This window comes from Chrysochloris asiatica, unplaced genomic scaffold (assembly GCF_000296735.1).
Source record: "Chrysochloris asiatica unplaced genomic scaffold, ChrAsi1.0 scaffold00045, whole genome shotgun sequence".
NCBI lineage: Eukaryota > Metazoa > Chordata > Mammalia > Afrosoricida > Chrysochloridae > Chrysochloris > Chrysochloris asiatica.
This window is the reverse complement of record NW_006408563.1, coordinates 9,578,643-9,602,297: the sequence shown is the minus strand read 5'-3', so window position 1 is coordinate 9,602,297 and position 23,655 is coordinate 9,578,643. Positions and strand designations below refer to the sequence as shown.

Genomic DNA, 23,655 nt, shown 5'->3' with positions numbered 1-23,655 from the left:
AGAGGTTCAAGCTGGATTCAGAAGAGGATGTGGAATGAGAGATATTACTGCTGATATCAGATGGGTCTTGGCTAAAAGCAGAGACTACCAGAAAGATGTTTATCTGTGCTTTATTGACAATGCAAAGGCTTTTGATTGTGTGGATCAGGACAAGCTATGGATTACATTGCGATGCATGAGTATTCCTGAACACTTAATTGTGCTCACAAAGAACCTGTACACATACCAAGAGGCAGTTGTTCGAACAGAACATGGGAACACTGAACGATTTAAAATTAGGAAAGGGTTGTATTCTTTCACCATACTTATTCAACCTGTATGCTGAACAAATATTCAGAGAACCTGGATTATATGAAGAAAAACGTGGCATCAAGATTAGACGAAGGCTCATTAACAACCTATGATATGTAGATAATACAACCTTGCTTGCTGAAAGTCAAGAGGATTTAAAATACTGATGAAGATCAAAGGTCACAGCTTTTGGTATGGGTTGTACCTCAATGTAAAGAAAACGAAAATCCTCACCACTGGACCAATAAATAACATTTATATAAATGGAGAAAAGATTGAAGTTGTCAATAACTTTATTTTGCTTGGATCAAATATAAACATTCATGGAAGCAGCAGTTAAGAAGTCAAATGATGTATTGCATTGGGCAAATTTGCTGCACAAGATCACTTTAAAGTGTTGAAGGGCAAAGATGTTAGTTTGTGGACTAAGGTACACTTGACCCAAGCCATGGTATTTTCAGTAACTTCATATGCATGTGAAAATTGAACAGTGAATAAGGAAGACCATGGAAGAATTGATGCATTTGAGCCACGGTGTTGGAGGAGAATATTAAAGGTACTATGGACTGCCAAAAGAACCAACCAATCTCTGTTAGAAGTACAGCCAGAGTGCTTCCTTGAACCAGGATGGCCAGATTTCGTCTCTCATACTTCGGACATTTATCAGGAGGGACCAGTCACTGGAGAAGGATATCGTGTTTGGTAAAATGGAGGGTCGGAGAAAAAGAGGAAGAGCCCCAATGAGATGTACTGGCACAACGGCAGCAATGGGATCAACTGTAGCAATTGATTGTGCGGTTGGTGCAGGACGCGGTAGTGAGCCATTCTGTTGTGCATAGGGTCGCTATGAGTCGGTATTGACTCGATGGCACCTATCAACAACAACAAGCCCCGGTTTGGTCATTTACTAGTTCTCTTCCCTTGGCTGTTGGTTCAAGTACCTCAGTTTCTTCATTTATATAAAATATACTTGTCTGCCTATTTCAAACAGCTATAATGGTGAAATAAGAAAATGTAATATGCAAATATTTCTAAAGACAAACTATCACAGAACAGTTATTAAAACTCTAGCAATTAAAATGAATGCAATTTTTAAAAAATGATGAATTCATAACTGAATCAAGAACTGAGGCCCCAGGTTGCCCCTACTCTTTTACCTGGGAGTGACCTGAGTGATGTCCGAAGGATGCAATATCCTACAGGTGGTGAAGGTGAATGTCGAGTTTGTGCATGACAGACACTTTCCTGGGTTTGAAGCTGCAACTTAAGCAGAGATTGACAGGGAAGAAAACAGAAAATCACAAGAGAAGGTTGGTAACGTAGAGTTCATCATTCACTAAGAATACAGCATTTATCAAGCTCCTTTTGTACTAAAGATCCCCAAATCTACAAATAAAACATAAAGACTGTGCTAGTATTAACTTGTGATTATAAAGCTCAATCCTTCAATACTTTCACCCAAGACTGTCCTTGATGAAGTACTAGAGATGATACATTTGTTAAGTCTTTACCCCTGACTGAGTGGTTAGTGTTCTAACGAAGTCCACTGTGGCTGCATATTGAGTTATACTGGCTACGTAGCACTTACGCAATAGTATAACTTGAGTTTTTTCATAGAACACTGGTTTTACTTGGAAGCATGACTAACAAACAATGATTGTTCAGACTGGGGTACTTGGTAAGCATTTTCTTGAAAATGAGTAATATGAGCTTGCTCCTTTAAGAAAATAGCCCACTGATACAATTTGCTACCAAAAACAAACATTTGAGTTTCAAGTATATTAACCACTAGCAGCTTAAAAGCTTGCTAGTAGTGCGTAACAGCTTTTCTGATGAGGTAGATGGTGATATTAATGAATGTGATATTAATACACGATAAAGAAATATGTCACTGGGAGATCTACACCACCATTATTTCCCACATGACTAATGTATTACATTACAAAACCACTATGGATAAAAGATGCATTCCCAGTACAATGTAGACCAATGGATTTTAATGTAGCAAGGTACGAAAATTTTGTTGATAGGGTTTTAGATTCCATGTTATAACAAATATTCAAGAAACTACCAAATAACAACCTTTGAAACAGTATCAAAGAAAAGGTTATTAATGTTTCCTTTTCTAACTACATATTTGTGTGAGGCTTCCATTTTTTTATACACTTCAACCAAAACAACAAAGTTAGATGAATGTAGGAACCAATTTGAAATTCCAGTTGTTTTAATGGAAATCCATAAATTAAAGAAGCTTGCATATAAAATACCATCACTATTAAAAAAAAGTTATTTTTCATAAAATGTGTTATTTGTGTTATGTAATTATTATTTTTAAATGAATTAACAGTTTAAAAATTGCTCAGTTTTGCTTTCCAATATGGTAAATTACCAGTAGCTATCACTTTTCATAGATGATCTGGAATCCTCGATGATTTCTAAGAATGCAAAGAGATCCTGAAACTGAGAGATTTGAAACCACTGACTGAATCTCTCTGCCCAGTCTATTTTTGCAAGGCTTACTAATTAAGGTCACCAGTTGCTCATGCTTTAGGTTTTCATTATCTTCTATTTCCAACACTAAGTGCACTCCTGTGCACTTAGTTGACCATACAGTAAGTCAGAATGCAAAGCACTACTAGTTACTAGGATACATTCAATCAAACATTTTTCTCACCTGTAACCAGCCCACCGGCTGAAGTAATGGGTGGGAGAAAGATTCCTGTTACTGGCTTGGATACTGGAGGCTCCTGTTCCAATTGAAGAGGTTGCTGAACCTGAAAAGTGATACCCTCCTCGTCATCCTCTTCCAAATCTGCGAGGTGATAAAGAGCATCCTTGGGCAACTGGGTAAAGCCTTTAGTGATGACACCTGGTCGTGGATCAAGAATAGTTCCCAAGTTTGGTTGAGCAAGCTGCTGCCAATGATGTAGAGTTTGTGATCCTGAGTATGGAAAACAAAAACAAAACAAAACAAAAGGCATGTCTTAAATTTTCCACAAATCTTAAATCTTGAAACAGAAGGAAAAAGTACAGACATAAAGGTAATAATCCACTTGATGGCATTTAATTACAACAACGATTATGATAGTAATTAGTTATTTGGGCTTAATATTTTGGTAAAATTTACAAATTAGAGGGCTCTGTGAGAGACTGACAAGAATAAAGAGGGTAAAAATAACAATCTATTTCAAAAGTTAGCATTAAAAAGGGCATGACATGAATATCACTGAATTGTACATACACAAATTGTTGATTTGGTAACAATGTTGTATATATTTTCATCGCACACACAGAAAAGCAGGTAATGAAATAACAACAACAAAGGCCCGGCTTGATTCGGAAGCATACTGCTGAGGTGATGATGAGAAGGAAGACATATACCTCAGACTTGGAGTGGTATTTCCCCTGGTGCCAAAAATCGAGACTCCTCTGGACTGCACTATGCCTCTGAACTTTGAAATTAAAATTAAATGTTTAATCAAAATTAAAAGCTAGGCTCCTACATTGGAAGAAGGCACCTTTAATTTTTGGTAGTTTGTTTACGTATTTCCCACTTTGATTATTCTCCCAAGTTCCCAAGGAGAGTAAGAAAATAAGGCGATGAAAGGAGGATGTAATCCATTGGTTCTAGTCTCTGAACCTTGATGAAGGATCATCCTGAGCATGTGCACTAGATGCAATGTCTTCATACTCTTTGTCACTCAGTCATTTTTCATCCTAAAAATATTCATTATGACAACAATCTGCATTGATCATTAGTGACTACAATGAAGCTACAGACCCTTTGAGTTTGACAGACCTTATAGGTTACTTAAGGAGTCCTGGTGGTCCAGTGGTTAAGTGCTCAGTTGCTAATGGAAAGGTCGGTGGTCTGAACCCACCAGCTGCTGTGTAGCAGTCTGCTTCCATTAAGGTTTCAGCCTTGGAAGTTGAAGTTCAGCCTACGGGGCAGTTGTGCCTTGTCCGTAGCATCATTATGAGTAAGAACTGATTTGATGGCAGCAGGTTATAGGTTACTTACTCAAAATTTTGTCTAATGTAGAATTCTGACGATACTGCCATATAATAATCTGAAGAGTATCAATACTCCATAAAACAAAAGACATTTTATTTAAAATTTCAATTCTGTCTTAGGAACTTGCAAAGCGTACTAATTGAAAGGGGAAAAAAAGAAAAACACATGTACATACACCTCTAAGTAAATTACATTTCTTTTTTTTAAGAGGTGAAGTCTTTAATCTTCATCACTAAATGCTTCAAGTCCTCTCATCTTCACTTCAACGTTTTGTTAATGAGCCTTCCTCCAACCCTAATGCCACATACTTTCTTTAAATTTTTTTATTTTTGCTTAATAAAGATTTTCTAATTTTGTAGCACTACAAATCACTTTACAAATGATTACACAGTAATTGTAAATTTTTTTAACTCCCCATTTTCTTTCTCTCTTTTATAAAGTTTTCATTGTGAATTGAGTAATAGTTTACATGAGAGAACACAGGTTTTACACTCATCCTATTCTATTTCATTTCACTGCAATGGCTACAATTCCCTCCGTGTATCATCATTCAACAGTATTTGCTTCTTTATATAATTCAACTTCTCAGATTAATTGCTCAGCATATAGATTAAATAAGTATGGTGAAAGGACACATCTTTCCTGATTTAAAACCACGCAGTATCCCCTTGTTGTGTTTGAATGACTGCTTCTTGGTCTATGTATAGGTTCCTCATGAGCACAATCAAGTTTTCTGGAATATCCACTCATCACAGTGTTTCCATAGCTTGTCATGATCCACACAGTTAAGTGCCTCTACATAATCAATACACACAGGTAAACATCTTTCTGGTATTCTCTGTTTTCAGCCTACATCCATCTGACATTCACAATGACATCCCTCATTCCATGTCCACTTCTGAATTAGGCTTGAGTTTCTGAAGACTTGCTGTTTACAAATGCCTTCAGTGCAGCTTGGACTTCTTTCTGCACTATTGGATCTTGATCATGTGCTACCCTCTTGAAATGAACTTTGATCACTGCTTTTTGGTACAGTGAATCTGTGTATTCTTCTTCCTTTTTTTTAAATAAGTTTTTATTGTGAATTGTTTACAGTTTTACATTAAACAAATCATATACTTCGTTTCATTACAATGATTATAATCCCCTTTATGTACCATCAGTTAATAGTATTTCTCTCTATTCATTTTAACTCTTTTTTAAACACTCAGGCATATATAATAATTTACACCATCAAAGGGTACATTCTGCAAGTCTGCCTCCTGGCTGCTAGCTCTCAGTCCCTCTCTTTCCATGAATCTAGAGTCCTCAGCTGCTCCCTCTCTCCATGTCCCCATCTCTGCCTCCTTCTCTGGTGTCACTGCTTCTCTGGTTAAGGTCCAGCATTCTGCTTATGCTCTTCTCCCATGATGGTCCTAGGGTCCTCTGTTTCTGGACTGTAAGATTAACTACTCCCCTGTTTTTATTATAGAACTTCTACCTTTACAATTTTGACAGTCGCAAATTAGTCATGATCATAATTACTCACTACTGAATCATTAGAATCTTATCCCCATCTCTTTTCACCAGACCCATCTAACCAAGATGAAAACTATTTAGTGGAGACTCTTTCTTCCCCTACACACTCTTAAACTCCCTCTTGAAACCTTGTAAGCCAGTCACTTTGTGTCTTTATCACCCCCTCATTTTAGGTAGCCAATGTCTAAGTTGGCCGCCCCTATCCACCCTGTAAACAGAGGGGATAGCATTGAAGTGAAGATTCCTTCCTTCTGTTGGTATTTTGAGCTAGTACCACCATGAATATAGGTCAGGTTCATCAGTAAATTACATTTCTTGGAGAAAGAATTGTTTCTTCAAAAGGTGGGTAGAGATGAAGGATTATATATCATTTTTATTTATCTATCAGATTCCATTTATCTTATCATGGAAATAGCTTAGTGATATTTCTTAGCAAAGAACAGGGAAAGATGACTGCTTTTCTCTCATATTTCTATAAATAACATCAGAAGAGAATGGACAGCAGATCACAGACAGAAAGCAGACCTCTTCACTCATTAACTTCCCACAAAGTCCTGCACTACACTGTCACCAAAACAGCAGAGCTGTAGGACTGCTGAAGACCTCCCCGTGCATGCTGCTCCTACTATTACAACTTAATTCTCCAGGCCAGAGGAAGGAAAGGCCAAGAAGCCACATAGCATGGAAAGAGCTCTCATACCTTCAAGGGGCTTGACAATCTGTAATTTTTCTGGCATAAAACCTCGAAGGCAACTGGCACTGCTGAGGTCTGTTATCTCTGACTGGTCAGTGCAGAGAGTAGCAAGGCTCTCTGCAGGGCTGTCACAATCATTAGTCCCTTCTTTTTCATCAGCCAGAACCTGGATCTTCCGTTCCCATTCTTGGGCAAAGAACTGCTTCTCACTCAAATAGTTCTGTCGACGCAGACTGAGGCGATGCAGTGCTGTAGCCAAATCACTGTCTCCAGAGGTTCCTGGCTGACCCATCTCCTGAGCATTCCTATGGGGAGAACACACCACTGATTAGCTGCAAGCGTCCTAAGCACAATCTGGATTTCTCTTCCATAATGGCAGATGCTCAAGAGACTGACCTTAAGAATGACTACAGGTAGTCCCCGGGTTACCAATGACATCAGTCCCTCAGTGTGTCTTTCAGTTGAATTTGTAGGCTAAGTTGGTACAGGTGTAAATGGTTCTTAGGTAGCTTTACTTTACTGTTAAAAAAAGTCTTGAAGTCATTTTAATGATTTAAGAACTGCATGGGCAGTGAGTGAAGGTGACTATAATGAAGAATTTGTTCTGAGTAGGGGTTGGTTCACTTGTTTCAAAGTTGACATGTAATGTTTACATAACATTTAAGGGCAAGTACAAGCTGTCCATAACTTCCAGGGACTTCCTGTATTTCTTTCTTACGTATCTGGGATATAGAAGAAATACTACCAAAACACAAAAACAGTACCCTACATAACTTTTAAGATCATTTCAAATGACTCAGATCAAAATAAACCTTATTAAGTTGTGTTTATTAACTTTCTACTTCATTCAATTTATGAAACTACAGATGTGACCAATCATAAATTCAGTTTGCATAGTCAAAAGAAGTAAATATTTTACTGAATCACTTTCTGGAATTCTCTGCTTTCAGCTGAGATCCATCTAAAATCAGCAATGAGATCCCTCATTCCATGTCTTCTGAATCTGGCTTCAATTTACGGCAGTTCCATATGGGCCAGGTAGTTAGTTATCTTCCAAATTTCTTGGTGTAAATGGGTGATCGCTTCCAGTGTTGCATGTATTTGCTGAAACATTTTAATTGGTATTCTGCCAATTTCTTGTTTTAGCCAATGCTTTCAGTGTAGCTTGGATGTCTTTTAGTACCATCAGTTCTGAATCATATGCTACCTTCTTGACATGGTTGAACATTGACCAATTCTTTTTGGTACAGTGACACTGTATTCTTTCCAACTACTTTTGATGCTTCCGGCATCATTCAATATTTTTTGCCCATAGAATCCTTCAGTATTGCAAGTCAAGGCTTGAATTTTTTTGTTTCAGTTCTGTCAGCCTGTGATGCTGAGCATGTTCTTCCCTTTTGGTTTTCTTTGTATAAGTCCTTTGTTTCTCTTGTTATGTTTATTCCTAGGTATTTCATCCTTTGCGTGGCTATTGTAAATGGTATTGCTTTCCTAATGTCCTTTTCATCATTATTGCTGTTGCTATAGAGAAATCCAATTGATTTTTGTATGTTGATCTTATACCCTGCCACTTTGCAGAATCTTTCAATGAGGTCTAAAAGTTATTTTACTGAGTCTTTGGGGGTTTCTATGTATAGGATCATATCATCTGCAAATAAGGAGAGTTTTACTTCCTCTTTGCCAATTTGGATGCCTTTAATTTCTTTATCATGCCGTATAGCTCTGGCTAAAACTTTCAGCACAATATTGAATAGGAGTGGTGACAATGGGCATCCTTGTCTGGTTCCTGTTCGCAGGGGGAAGGCTTTCAGTTTCTCTCCACTGAGCGTGATGTAGGCTCTTGGTTTTGAATATATGCTCTTGATTGTGTTGAGGAATTTCCCTTCAATTCCTATTTTGTTCAGTGTTTTTATCAGAAATGGATGTTGGATTTTGTCAAATGCTTTTTCTGTGTCAATCGATATGATTTCCTTTTTCTTATTTATATGATGGATTACACTGATCATTTTCCTGATGTTGAACCATCCTTGCATCCCTTTTATGAAGCCCACTTGGTCATGATGTATTATATATTTGATGTGCTGTTGGATTCTGTTGGCTAGGATTTTGTTGAGAATTTTTGCGTCTATGTTCATGAGGGATATTGGTCTATAATTTTCTTTCTCAGTGATGTCCTTCCCTGGTTTTGGTATGAGGGTTATACTTGCTTCATAAAAAGTATTAGGGAGTTTTCGATCCTCTTCTATGTTCTGGAATAATTTGAGTAGAACTGGTGACAGTTCTTCTCTGAATGTTTGGTAGAACTCACCAGTGAAGCCATCTGGACCTGGGCTTTTTGTTGGTCGGGAGTTTCTTGATGATCTGGTCAATTTCTTCTTTTGTTATGGGTTTGTTCAAATTTTCTACTTCAGGCTGAATAAGTTTAGGTAGGTCATGTTTTTCTAGAAATGTATCCATCTCATCCAAATTTTTGAATTTGCTGGAGTACAGCTCTTTGTAGCATTCTGTTATTATCTTTTTGATTTCGTTTGGTTCTGTGGTGACTTCACCTACGTGGTTTCTAATGCTATTAATTTGTGTCCTCTCCCTCTTTCCTTTAGTTAGTTTTGCCAATGGTTTGTCAATTTTATTAATCCTTTCAAAGAACCAGCTTCTTGTCCTGTTGATTTTTTCTATAGTTTTTCAGTTTCCCTTTTGGTTTTCTAACTCCAGTTCTTTATTCATTTCATTGTACTACTTTACTTTGCCTTCTCAAGCTGGTGTTTGAAATCTTCTGTTCAGTTCTTACACTTCATCATTTCTTCGAATTGCTTTAACCTATACTTTCTAGAGGGAGTTTCGTAGTTTCTTCTGACATCTACTTTGATTTTTTTCTTTCTTTACAGTTTTAGTAGTGATTTTTTGCTTTCTTCATGTATCATATCCTTGATGTCATACCACAACTCATCTGGTTTAGTAATTAATGTTCAATGCATAAAATGTGTTGAGATGGTCTCTAAATTCTAGTGGGATATACTATAAGTTGTACTTTGGTTCAACTTTCTGCTTTTAATTTTCTGAAGCTTCAAACTGAACTAGCATATGAGCAATTCATGGTCTGTTCTGCAACTTGCCCTGGCCTTGTTCTGACAGATACCGAGCTTCTCCATCTTCTCATTTCACAGACATAGTCGCGTTGACTCTGGTGTGTTCTATTTGGCGAGGTTCATATGTATAGTTATTGTTTGTGCTGTTCAAAATGGTATTTGCAATGAGTAAGTTGTTTGTTGGTCTTGCAAAGTTCTATTATTCAATCTCCAGTATAATTTCTATTACTAGTGTTGTATTTTCCAACAACTGATCCTTCTTTGTTTCCAACTCTTGCCATTCCAATCACCAGTAATTATCAATGCATCTCAGTTGCAAATTTGATCAAGTTCAGACTGAAGAAGTTGGTAAAAACCTTCAATTTTTTCATCATTGGCATTAGTGGTTGGTTGTAAATTAGAGTAACAGTCAGTCATTTTAACTGGTCTTGCTTGTGGGCCCCAGGATACTATCCTACACTGACAGTGCTGTACTTTAGATTAGATCTTGAAATGTTCTTTTTGACAAAGAATGCAACACAATTCAATTTGCCTTTCTTGGCACAGTGGACTCTGCAAGTGTCTGACTGATTAAAACCAGTCCATTTCAGCTTTCTAATGCCTAGGATATTGATGTCTCTGTATTCTATTTCATTTTTTACAACATTCAATTTTCCTGGATTTATGCCTCATGCATATTTATGTTCTAATTATTAATGATGTTTGTAATTGTTCTCATTTTGATTTATGACACATCAGGAATGAAGCTATCGCCAGCTTTACTCCATTCACATGATTAAGGTTGACTCTACTTTGAGGGAGCAGCTCTTGCCCTGTAACATGGATTGCCTTCCAATCTGAGGGGCTCATTTTCTGGCACTATATTGGGTGATGCTTACCTTCTAGATATATATTATTCAATGATATGAATTAATGAAAAAGAAAAAAAAATCTTAAACAAATTCAAGAATTCAAGAGAAATTCTGGTTTTCCTCTACATGTTTTCAAATTATATTTTGTAACCAAAATAGAGCAAAAACATTCAGACTACAAACATAAATTAAGAAGTGTCATCTGATGCTAAGTATAACTGTCAATGAATGATCAAGCAGATTCAGACAAATTTGTCTTTGAAATGGAGATGATTTAGATGCAAACTTTGCAATATTAAAGAAGAAAATAGTAGAGAATTATATAGCTGAATACAAACTCCATTTAAAATATTTAATGTAGTCTTTTCATTCCAAAAACGATTATAAAACGACCTGCCTTACAAATAACGAGATAGGGCATTATTACTGAATGAAAACTTGTCGTTTCAAAATCTGCTTGGGATAGTACAGATTAACACCATGATTTGAACAGATGAATCTGGTTATGTGAATTCCATAAGAAAAGCAGAATTACTGTCAGAATCAATGTTCCTTACCCAGGAACCTCCTCTGAGATGCTGCCCTGCTTCAGAAATGTCTTGTCCTCTGACTGCTGTAAACCCGACTCAAAAGGTTTTGCTGTCATGATGACACTTGAGCGGTTGGAGCCTGGAATGGGCAGCAGAGCTGGGAATGGGACAGAACGTCCCCGTGTATCATTGGCAACCTTTACGGTGTCAAATACCCGTTTCTGTTGGGCTCTGTCAAAAAGGAAATGTGCATTACTGCCACAGTACTTCAGAAAATAGACACATATGTGCAGTCTGTTAAAAATAAAGCCACCATGAACAGCCGTTGAAGTTTAGTGCAGAGTAGGAGAAATCATCAGAAGATAAACTCTAGGAGCAGAGAACTTGAGAAAAAGCAAAGGAAATACACAGGCAGAAGGTTATGGCAAATGTGGTAAAATGCTATAACCTGAAGAATCTAGGTGAAAAACACAAGACAGTTCTGTATACTATTTTTGAAATAGTATTCTAAGTTTAAAATTACTTCAAAATATAAAGTTTTAAAATGCACTAAACATGGAAAAATAGCAAGGAAAATGCTTGTCTCTATATCCTTAAGAAAAGTCAACTAAAATTTATACTTTCGATCTATTAAAAATTTTTATAGTATTGTACAAGTGGAATTTTTTCTATATGAGGGAAAAATGAATAGTAAGCCATTCACTTATACTCACTAGTCTTTATTATTTTGAGTTGTAGTTTTTTTATTTCCACTCTAAAGCTTCGGTAACAGTACATGTGGTCACTACTTACTTTTGTTTAAAGAGAGAAGACTCCTCATCCAAACTCAACTTTTTACGCATGGTCCCCTCAATCTCAGCTGCCAAAGACTCCTAAGCAAAAAGAGTTTGAGATTGCTAAAGGGATTGTATAAAAATCCTACTGAAGCAAAGGAATTATCCTTAAATAAATTAAGAGTATCTATAATTTATACTTTTTGTATTTTAATAAAATAAAACATAAGAAAAAAGTCTCAGGATACAAATCCTGACACTTTGGAAAATTAATGTAAAAATAATAATCAACTATCTTTTCATGACATATTTTTAATAGGAAATCAGTGAAAAAACTATGATAAATAGAAAATACTACATATACAGGCACACAAAAATAAAATGCCTGAAAGAATATAAACTAAGAAGTAAATAAGTAATTCTCTGGAGGATAAAATTTAATGGTCCTAATTCTAACTTTTCTATAATAAACATATACAGCTTTTAAAATATATATATAAAAAATCATTAAAAAACTAACAAGCAATTTTCTCCTTCTCTTGGCAAGGGATGTGACTTTAACTAGCAGGGGCGACATGCTCATGATTTTTGATTTGTCATTGTTGTTGTTGTCAACTTATGCTGTGGCTGCTAAGTCACTTCCAACTCAGCTGGTGGGTTTGTACCGCTGACCTTGTGATTAGCAGTGGAGCACTGACCCTACAACAGTACCATGATGGTGGTGATGTGCCATGGAGTCGGTTCCGACTCACAGCGACCCTGAACAGGGTTTCCGAGGCTGTAAATCTTTACGGGAGCAGAAAGCCTCATCTTTCTCCTGCAGAGCAGCTGGTAGTTTGGAACTGCTGACCTTGAGGTTCGCAGCCCGATTCTTAAACACTACGCTACCAGAGCTCCTTTACAGTACCATACCAGGACATGTATACCCATGTACATATGTGAATGTAAATATGAATGGAAAGATAAAGTGTGTACTGTGTGGGTGTATGTATAAATATTTCCTAGCTCTATCTGTTGAGGGGACTCCTAGTGTGGCGCTAGGGTCAGCACTGACTGTGAACCACAAGGTCAGCAGTTTAAACCCACCAGCTGCTTCTTGGAACCCTATACAGGGTCGCTGTAACACGACAGCACTTAAAACATCTGTTGAGAGGGCTTAAAGGTGGCACAATTAGCACTCAGGTATTGGATTCTAAATATCATTTCTCATTAAAAGGGGCCAAGGATCCCTGGATGACTCTCTTTTGCCAGAAAGAAAAGTACTCAAAGAATGATGATGTTGTTAGGTGCCATCAAGTTGGTTTCAACTCACAGGGACTCTTCATACAGTAGAACATAACAGTACCTGGTCCTGCATTCTCCTCATAATCATTGCTATGTTTGAGCCCAAAAGAATGATTGGAACATGTCAAAGAACACCAGAACAGCTGGTAGGGGCCTCACATTAGCCAAATCTAGGACAATTTGAGTACAAGATCAATAATAAAAATTAGTTCAGGAAAAAGAGAGGGCAAGACAGAGAATGTTATGGCAAATGTAGTAAAATGTTAAAACCTGAGGATTCTAGGTGAAGAATACATGACAGTTCTTTGCACTATTCTTGAAAATTTTATTCTAAGTTTAAAATTACACCAAAATAAAAAACTAAAAAAATAAATCACCAAGTGAAACAAAAAAGTAGATTGGACTATCTGAATATAATAAGAATCTACTTTGTTGTAGAAACAACTGGCAGGCACTACCTTAATAAACTGATCAAAGTTAACAAGACCAGTTATGGAGTAAATAGATGTTGTGCATCTCCTGATATGCTACACAGGGCATAACATATATGGCATTTCTGCCCCAAATGCACTACCTGAATCTAATCATGAGAACAGCACACAAACTGAGGTTGAGTTTGGCTACAAAGGTCATGAAAGACAGGTAAAGACAGAGGAATTGTCCCAGACTGAAATAACAGAATGCAAGGTGTCCTTAAAAGGATGCTACTGGGACAACTGGTAAAATGTAAATGGGCTCTGTGGGTTTATTAGTAGTGTCGCTGTCCATTTTCTGATGTTGATGAATGTTGTTGGCTAAGTAGTGAAATATCCTTGAGAGTGTCCTTGTTTTCAGAAAACATACACTGAAGTACTGAAGGTCACTGGAGTGTATCTGCAGCCTGGCCTTGAATGGTTCAGGAAAAAGTGAGGGAAACACTCAGACAGAATGTTACGGCAAATGTGGTAAAATATTAAAGGCTGAGGAATCTAGGTGAAGAATATGTGACAGGTTTTTCTACTATTCTTGAAATTCTGTTCTAAGTTTAAAATTAACTCAAAATAAAAAGTTAAAAAACGAAAAACCAAACCAAACAAACAAACAAAATTCACGTCTCTGTATCCTTACAAAAAATGAACTAAAATTTATAATGTAAAAATTTTCAAAGGATTATAATTAAGTATTTAAGATCCATATTGTTAAAGCAATCATTTGATCCAATACTACAAATTTTGTATTGACTCAGACATTTCATTAAAAAAAATGACACTGTTGACTGGTGAATTAGACAAACATGATTCCTGTCCTCATGGGGATTACTTACTGAAGGACGTTTGAGATGTTCAGGGCACTGTTTGAATACGTGGCATATATGTGTGCTGAATACTTACTGAAGGAGGTTTGAGGTGTCCACTGTTTGAATAAGTGGTACATGTGTGCTGAAGGTAAAGGTGAGCTAAGTTTAAGTAGTTTTATGATAACAGAGGTCAAAACCCAATTTCCTTACAGTTCATTGCATGTATTACAATAAATGTGAAAAATCAGGGAGGCTACAATAAATGAGTATTAAGGAAGATGAAGATGTACAAATTAAGACTTTAATCAATTATACATTTCAAAACAAGGACAAACAATGTTCTCTTTTCTCAAGATGCTTGTCACCATTATAAACCATATCAATCTCAGGAAATTCTAATTTTAAGCAAGTGTCCTTAAATACATAGTATCTTCTCAGTTTCTTACCCCAGAAAATTCTCCATATGACTGGGAGGGATAGAGATGAGCAGCAGGGCCAGATCTACTACGGAGTTCCTTGATTTCTTCTTGGGATTCATGCAGCATTCCCAGACATTCCATGTTCCTGTCTTGTAACTCATGCAGCTGAAATGCATAGATGATTAGTGTACTACATACTTTATGATCTTCTCAAAACAACAATGGGGGGAAAGTTTAGTTTATTCAGAGAACGAATTGAATTTAAGAACATCATTTCAATACAAAGAGTAAGCAAAAAGATAAGCATTCAAGCTACCAAAAATTAGTAGTGTCTTGGACAAAATTACATGTAAGTGTGAGTTTTTAAAAATCTGAAATATAACTGAGACAATACAGAACTGCCCATTCAATGTTCAATTCCTCACCCTCAAAACAACTCATGCTGCTGTTGTTGAGTACTGTAGAGTCAGTTCTCATAGCAACCCTGCATAGGGTTTCTGAAGAGCAGCTGGTGAATTTGAACTGCTGACCTTGCAGTCCAACTCTTATTCTACAGCATTGACTTAATGAATTAGAAAGTCCATTTAAAACTCACTCCCCAATTTATCTTATGCATGCAAAGGAGCTATTATCTTAAACATTACATCTAACAGTATTTTTCAAGTATGTTAGAAAAAAACAGCAAAAATCTCTTTATTTATATATATATAAATGTTCTCACTACATAAAAGACATTTATGTAGTTAAAAAGTCAGAGATTTTTGCTATTTTTCCTGATATAGTTGCAAACACTCTATTTATTCTTGGCCCTTCCTTATTACATAAGATAAAGGACGATGTCATTACCTCCATTGTTAGCTGTCTTTGAGCATCCTTGGAAGCTTGCAGGTGAAGTCTTAGTTCTTCCTTCTCAATCACATGCTAATAACATATTAAAAGAAACATGTGAAGCTTTTCCCTCTAACACACAGCTTCTCAGTCTCTTAGCTATCCTAAGAGTTTGTTTCTGACATATAGTCTAGAGGCCTACAAAAGTCCATTTAAAATCTGAAGAAGAGCAGTAAAATATGCAGAAAATAAAATCCATCAGGGGAGGGAAAAGTAGGCAATAACTAGATGGTGGACACATGTTAACTTGGGTGACAGAGAAAACAATATTAAGACAGAGCTCAGCTTAAATGATGGAGGCAGGGGAAGACAATGAGAGAAGTGCAGGAGTTAAAGATTAATACCGCTATAGACACAATCCTGCAGTTACCATCATCTCCAAGCAGATGCATGGATAAGTAAGTATGATGAATGAGTGAAGGAAAGTGAGTGGAACTATACCCATCAGTATATGTATATAGGTTTGACAGAGAATACTTCTACATGTCTATAACTAATATATGCTGCAAATACACTCATGAATTTGGTAAGCATACAGGGGCAAAGTTATGAAAACTTCTTGGACATAATCAAATACTCTAAACAAATGAGTCTCTGTATCTGGGAGGTTAGAACCATAGTCTCAGGGGACACTAAAGTCAACTGGCATAACATAGTTCACATACAAAATAAGACAATAAGCTGGAGTCAATAATTCACCCTACAAGTTTCTGAGAAAAAGCAAATTCCATTTTACCAAGAGAAATTATGACTTGAAAGTAGCTTCTGCAATATTTCATGAGAGGGAAGATTAAAGCAGAAATCAGACTAACACACTTTGAAAGAGCAAGGGCTGCATTTATTTGGCTTAACATATGTCTGGTACCCTGGAGAGTGATTAGTATTAGGTGAGTGCTTAATAAGCATCTGCTAAGTGAAGAAATAAACCTACTTCTTTAAGTTTGTGCTGAAGATCTACAATCTGAGATAGGAGTGAAGAGATCTCTTCTTGATATCGAATCAGTTCATCACTCTTCCCTGACAATTCCTCAGTCATTCTAGACATCTGAGCATTTGTTTCACCTTGGGAACAAAATAAAAAATTTTAAATTAATATAAATATAGAGCACGGGTCAGCAAAGTTGGTCCATAGACCAAGTCCTGTTTTATCACAAACACTAAACTATTACAAATAGATTTCTATGTAAATTTAAAAAATAAACCCAGAGAAACCAATGATAGGAATTGAATTGTAGGTTGTTACAGTTAAGTGCTGCAAGTCAGTTCTGATTCACAGTGACCCTGTACAGGGTTTCCAAGAAGCATCTGGTGGCTTTGAATGGCCAACTTTGTGGTTTGAAGTCCATTGCCGATCCTACAGCACCACACCAGAAGTCCACAAAAAGCGAGAGACTTGTAAAAGGCAAGCATGTGACAGATAAGGCAGGGAATTTGCTCCAATCCTTTTCTTTGTAAAGAACAAGAAGGTGAAAGGAGAGGTAGGTGAATTATATATATCTGCAAATGCCTAGAGGCTATCTCATTTATTTCTTTGAGATGAAAACTGAGCTTAAAAATATATCAAAGGAACATTTCCAGGAGTGGAGCAGCTGTAATCTATAACAGAATGTGGTCTTAAAGCTACTGAAATGCCTCTTAAGAGCAGACTTTCCTTAGAACCTGGTAAACTGAGGAGGGTCTCAAAAGCAACTCACAAACATAGCATGTTTGCTTGCACATGAAACTGAAACAGAATCTTTAGAATTCTACTGGAGAAATAAACCTTTATTTCATATAAAAACTCTATCTTGTCAATGCTATATAAGGATGATTTTCAAGATGACAGCAAGCTGAGGCTGTCTGCTCCTATAAGGATTTACAGCTCCGGAAACCCGAAGGAGTCATTCTACTCTGTCCTATAGGGTGGCTATGAATCAGAATCAACCTGAAAACAATGGGATTTCATGTCTGTTTCCTCAACAACAAAATGATAGCTTTGTTTACTTTCACTCTAACATGCTATAGTTTTATTTACAGAAATATAGGTCTTTATTTAAAGATGATGGCATTTGGAAACAAAGAATCCTCTTTAAAAATTACATATATGAGCGGGCTTAAAATTTTTTGTGAAAATGTCCATCACCTTTCATTTACGTTTTTCCAGAAATATTTTTAAGACTCCTTGTATAGTATGTTATTGAGAATCCTGGGCTCCATGTGGTTTCCAGTAGCTTTTTTAGTTTGAATTTAAATTTTTTGAGTGTGATACTTATTGAATTTCTTGATATAAAGGAATTGGAGGTATGCTACCAAAGAATCACCCAAAGACTGCAAGATAGACTATGTCAATACTTACGAAGCTCTTTAACACAGTCATTGACAAGCTGTTGTTCCTTCTCTTCATAGGTAATAGTTTCTGTCTTTATGTGACAAGCCTTCAAGAAAAGAATAATTGGTATCATCTTACAATAATTTCATAGGAGTAACTACAAAAACCTATTTTTCATATGAAGATTACTACTAAAGAACAACAAAAAAAACGAAAATCCTTAAAACTATCTAACATAACACAGAGGCATGGAAAAGGACATAATAAACACTCTGCCCCACTCTGTTCAGGGCTTTTGTAAATTCCTTGTGGAGCATGGTGACTCTGCAGCTCTTGGGGAACAGAATAAACATTGGACCGTGAACCACAAGGTTGGTGGTTTGAACCCACCAGCCACTTCACTGGAAAAAGATGAAGTTTTCTGCTTCTGCAAAGATTTACAGCCTCAGAAAACCTATATAGGGCTGCTATGAGTCTGAAACATTCCATCATCTTTTAATTCAACTTTTCCATGAACTTTAAAGCCTTCTCGTCTACCTACCCTTAATTGTGATGTGAATGGCAAACACTTTCACCTCAATTATGCCATCTTTCACCTCAATACCACATGGACCTGAACCTTAAAAACCCTTTAAAAGTAAAGGAAAATTAGAATTAGAGTAAAGATACCTTAGATCGAAGAACCATATTCTCTTCTTCCAGTTCCTTAAGCTTTTCCTGCAGCATGTCCAACTGCAGCAGACCTTGAGATAAGCTAAAGGACTCATTGAAGCGCAGAGGTGTAGAACAGCTGGAGTCAGTTTCACTCTCTTCAGAAGCAATGGAAACAATCCGAAGTAACTCCTCTTTCTTGGAGAGCTCATGCTGCAGCTGATGAACCTGTACACAAGAGGGCTTGATTTACAAGCTGCTCTTTAATCTGCATTATTTACATGGAACACAGCTTCTAAATCATGAAACAACTGCTTCTCACCATAAAACAAGAGCAGTTGCCAGATTTTGCTGACTAGAGTTATAAGTATCGTAGGGGTTACAAGTCGGCCTGCTAATCTCATGGTCAGCAATTTGAAACTACCAGCCGTTCTGCAGAAGAAAAATCAAGCTTTCTGCTCCTGTAAAGATTTACAGCCTCAGAAACCCTATACAGGATCGCTATGAGTCAAAACCGACTCCTTCGCACGTAACTGCTACCACCCCCACCAGAGTAACAAGTACTATAAGAGAAATAATCTTAGAAGCTTCCTGAGCTACAATTTTAGTGCACTCACTCAACAATACAGTTTTCTAATATGAGCAGAGTAGCAGTTTTCACATTCTACATGATAAAAATAAATAGAACAAAAATTTCACATAACATTTTCAGTTAAAAGCAAAACAAAATTGAGAACCGTCAAAATATTAGAATTGTTGTTGTTAAGTGCCATCGAGTTGGTTCCGACCCATAATGACCCTGTATAGGGTTTCCGAGGAGCAGCTGGTGAGCTTGAACCACCGACCTTGCAGGTCAAATGGCTTTGCAGTCTGGCACATTAACCCACAGGGCCAAACCCTACTTATATTCTCACCCTAACAACTGTAATTTAAATGGTGTGTAATTTGGCATATCTTCTTAGGAGTACTGATTTTTTGTTCTAGAGAATAAATGTAATTTCTAATGTACAGACTGAAATGTCATTAACCATGCATTTAATAAAATAAAAATGGAACCAGGTAAGAGTAAAAAGTCATATAACATTTGAGGTTTAATCACTACATATAACATTTGAGGTTCTCATTACAAATATTTATTGCTGTGAAACACAATATTTTAAAAGCTTTCTTAGTGTCTACTTTTGTTTTTTGATGAAGATGCCTACAGGTAGTATTTGTGGATCTATTTAAAAAATAAATTTAATATAAGATTACTCATAAAGTTTACAAAAAGGGGTGAGGAAAAGTGGTAGGATTTAAGCAATGTATCCCAAGTACTATAGAAATCAAATACAGGCTTTTATATTGACAAAGGCAGCATCACACGAACAAGCCTCTGTACAGTAGCATTTCATTCTCTACCGGCTACTGCATCTGCTGCCAACAAAGTCAGCATGTAATGGTGTGATCTGCCTGATGTTATCACTTCAGAGAAGGCTAAGTTTCTCCATTACTCAATAGCTAATTAATTCATGCTCTAAATACTTGACCAAAGGCTTACTTGATCAAAGGCTTGTCCCAATTGCTCCTCCAGGGCTTCATTCTGCTCAGATAAGACATGGTTCCGCTTTAAGAGAGCTTGTCCAATTCGAGCTGCTAGTTCCAGATCACGATCTCTCTGTTAAAAGAGCAAATATACGTTGCCTTTGAGTGGGGAAGAAAAAAAAAAACACACACCAAAAAGGTAGTTCATGCAATTCATTTTGCTAGTCTCAAAGGAGATGTCCTAGGAAGCACCACTCTGGTATGGCACTGTAGGATTAGCAGTGGACTATGAACTATAAGGCGGCAGTTCAAACTCACCAGCTGCTTCCTGGAAACCCTATACAGGGTCACTATGAGTTGGAGCCAGCACTTAACAGCAAAAACAACATGAAGCATAAAGATTCATTCAGCTGGTGTTTAACAAACACTGGCCAAATAGATGACCATCAAAGTTATAAATGTTAACAGGACATCTCTTTTCTTGTTATGTTGTTGTTGTTGTTAAGTACCGTGGAGTCGGTTCCAACTCATAGTGACCCTGCACAGGGTTTCCAAGGCTATAAATCTTTATGGGAGCAGAACGCCTCATTTTTTTCCCCTGCAGAACCGTTGGTGGTTTCGAACTGCAGGCCTTGAGGTTAGCAGCCCAATTCATAACCACTACAATACTAGAGCTCCTTTTTCTTGTTATAGAGTGTGAATTATTGAACATCCTAGTAATTGGGCCATTGCAACCCAATCTTTAAGTTCTAAACTCAAGATTTTGAAGAGCTGCAAAATCAATGAAAACACAGCTCTTACAAATGAGGACAGGGCCTGGCACATAGTAAAAGTCCAATAAATATTTGCTGAATACATTTGTCGATTAAGAATGGTAATAGAATTAGATATTTAAAGATGTATGGATCATCCAGGGTTGAAAAGCGTTCCATGTAAGGTAAAGATTACATGCATTCAGAGTAGGAGGCCTGGAGGAAGGCTCAGCAAGAAGCTTATCATCAACTGGTACAAGATAATGATGTGCAATGAAACAAAGGATAAAAGACTGGAGGCTTTGAGACTACAGTGTTCAGATTAGAGTACAGAGAGGAAGGGCGTCTTTGCGGTAATGATGTAGGGAAGCCAAGAAAACGTCAAGAGTTACTCTTCCTGGTAGATGACAGTACTGGCAAGGCTGTAAGGAATCCCATCTACTCCGTGGAGGTAAGGATTGCATTTTGTAGGACAGAACACTGTCAATATACATCTAGTGCCTTATGTAAGAGTCTGGGTTCTGCTCACAATAACCATCATAAATAAAATTAAACTTCCATGCTTTCTTTTCATGTACTAGAAAACAGGTTGATAGATTATTGCCAAAGTTTAAGGTCCACTTGAGGATTGTTTTATCATTGTAAAACATAAGCTATGTGCCATATTTGGAAATCACTGTGGGACCTACAGGGAGAGGGAAAAAGGGAACTTCAATAAGAAACACAGTTTTCCATCAGATTAACTGAAATTAAGGTACAAAGAGACTTCAGTGATTGCCAACTAGAAGACATACATTAAACATACTAAAAATGTCATGGATAAAGTGAGTTCAAATAATATTTCCAAACTGTAAAGTAAAAGAAACCGAAGGTTCCAACTGCTGGTACTGATTTGTAAAGGAGGTACTTTCAGAATAGGCAACTCCCAGGGTAAGAAATAGCAGGTTGTTTTTAAAATGAAGATCAATGCTTGTCTAGGCCTAGGAGGCTAGCTAGTACCATAATCAAAAGGGAACCCTCTAGAACCTCACACTACACTTCAGGAACCATTTATTCAGAGTATCAGTTGGTATGCTAGTTGTAGCAATCATACCCATAACAACACAAGCACAGACATCATCATTTTTCTTTGATGTGAAAATTTAATAGATTCCAAATGATCAAGTTTTAGTCATTTTTACTGGAGAAAGATAATCCTACCTCTGCCAGGAGATGTGTAACCATGTCGATGTCATTGTAAGTTTTGGTCATCTGCTCCACCCTGTCTGTGCCTAGAACTAAGAAAAACAAATTATATATGGACCTTAGAGAAAAATAACAGACTGTTTTGTTTATAAGATTTGAAAGAATACCCAGCGTTTACAAAAAGTCAACCAGAGAAATTAAAATACCTGCAAAGAAGAAAAGGAAGCACACATTTTCTTGTATTTGTTGTTGTTAAGTGCTGTCAAGTAGGTTCCAACCTATAGTGACCCTGTATGGGGTTTCCAAGGAGTGGCTGGTGACCTTGAACTGCTGACTTGCGGTTCAAACCGACCTTGCAGTCTAGCGCATTAACCCACAGTACCACACCAGGACACCTTTCATTTTCTGAGTGTTCATTAGACACTCAGAAAATAGACCAGAACAAAAATGTACATCATACAATGAATTTAAAATATCAGTGATCACTACATAGTCACCTCCTAACCAACCTCCATGTTCACTTTGTAAAACTTTGGCTCACTCACATTTGAGAATGGGGTAGGAGAATGGATTACACAATCAATTCCTTTATACCCTAGTCTAAAGCAGACTGTCACATCTTTCTCCTGAAAGACAGCTAATGGGTTTGGATCCCCACCCTTTAGTTAAGAGTCAAGCTCCTTAAGCACTACATTACTAGGGTTCCTTTCAAATTAAAGCTACTGAGGAGTTAAGTGAGAGGTCATGCTGTTGAAAAGAAATTTAATTAGACTTCTGATGTGGTTATCTTGAGAGTCTATGATCACATCATGAACTAATAACAGTAAACAAGGAATAGGACTTACAAGATTTGGATTTCGAACCACAACGTCTGCAGTTCGAGCCTTCCAGCCACTCTGAGAGAAAGATGAGGCTTTCTGCTCCCAGGAAGATTTAAAGCCTCAGAATCCATATACAAGGTCAATATGAGTTGGCACATAACAACAACAATGTTGTGAGCCTAAATATATATATATATATATATATTTTTTTAGCTTAATTAAGTACCCTTTATCTTTACAGTAAAAGGAGCTCTGGTAGCGTAGTGGTTACGAATCGGGCTGCGAACCTTAAGGTCAGCGGTTCGAAACTACCAGCCGCTCCGCGGCAGAAAGATGAGGCTTTCTACTCCCGTAAAGATTTACACCCTCGGAAACCCTGTACAGGGTCGCTATGAGTCGGAACCGACTTGATGGCACTTAACAACAACAACATCTTTACAGTAAGGAACTCTGGTAGCGCAGTGGTTACGAATTGGGCTGCGAACCGCATGGTCAGCAGTTCGAAAGTACCAGCTGTTCCGCGGGAGAAAGATGAGGCTTTCTGCTTCAGTAAAGATTTACAGCCTCGGAAACCCTGTACAGGGTCGCTATGAGTTAGAACTGACTCCACAGCACATAACCACCACCATCTTTACAGTAACCTTCACTGTATCTATGCCTGTGCTAAAAAATAATAAACTGTACACTAGTTCTGGTGTGGCACTGGACTGCTAACTGCAAGGCAGACAGTTCAAACCCACCAGCTGCTCCTAGGAAACTCCATCTAGTTGGAATGGTGAACCTTTATTC

The 23,655-nt window shown here is 37.2% G+C and overlaps 1 protein-coding gene across 1 annotated transcript in view; it reads right to left on the bottom strand.

Annotated features, from left to right (window-relative positions):
* The window catches only part of TRAK2 (trafficking protein, kinesin binding 2), a 48,529-nt gene that overhangs the window by 6,072 nt on the left and 18,802 nt on the right, over positions 1-23,655 (bottom strand). The window contains exons 3-14 of the mRNA XM_006861984.1: positions 22,061-22,137; positions 20,125-20,241; positions 18,603-18,812; positions 17,961-18,039; positions 16,557-16,687; positions 15,584-15,658; positions 14,765-14,902; positions 11,778-11,857; positions 11,013-11,216; positions 6,525-6,823; positions 2,966-3,232; positions 1,449-1,554 (exon numbers count right to left, since the gene is read on the bottom strand). Of these exons, the coding sequence (XP_006862046.1) occupies positions 1,449-1,554; positions 2,966-3,232; positions 6,525-6,823; positions 11,013-11,216; positions 11,778-11,857; positions 14,765-14,902; positions 15,584-15,658; positions 16,557-16,687; positions 17,961-18,039; positions 18,603-18,812; positions 20,125-20,241; positions 22,061-22,137 (1,783 nt within the window). The remainder of the gene's footprint in view (positions 1-1,448; positions 1,555-2,965; positions 3,233-6,524; positions 6,824-11,012; positions 11,217-11,777; positions 11,858-14,764; positions 14,903-15,583; positions 15,659-16,556; positions 16,688-17,960; positions 18,040-18,602; positions 18,813-20,124; positions 20,242-22,060; positions 22,138-23,655) is intronic.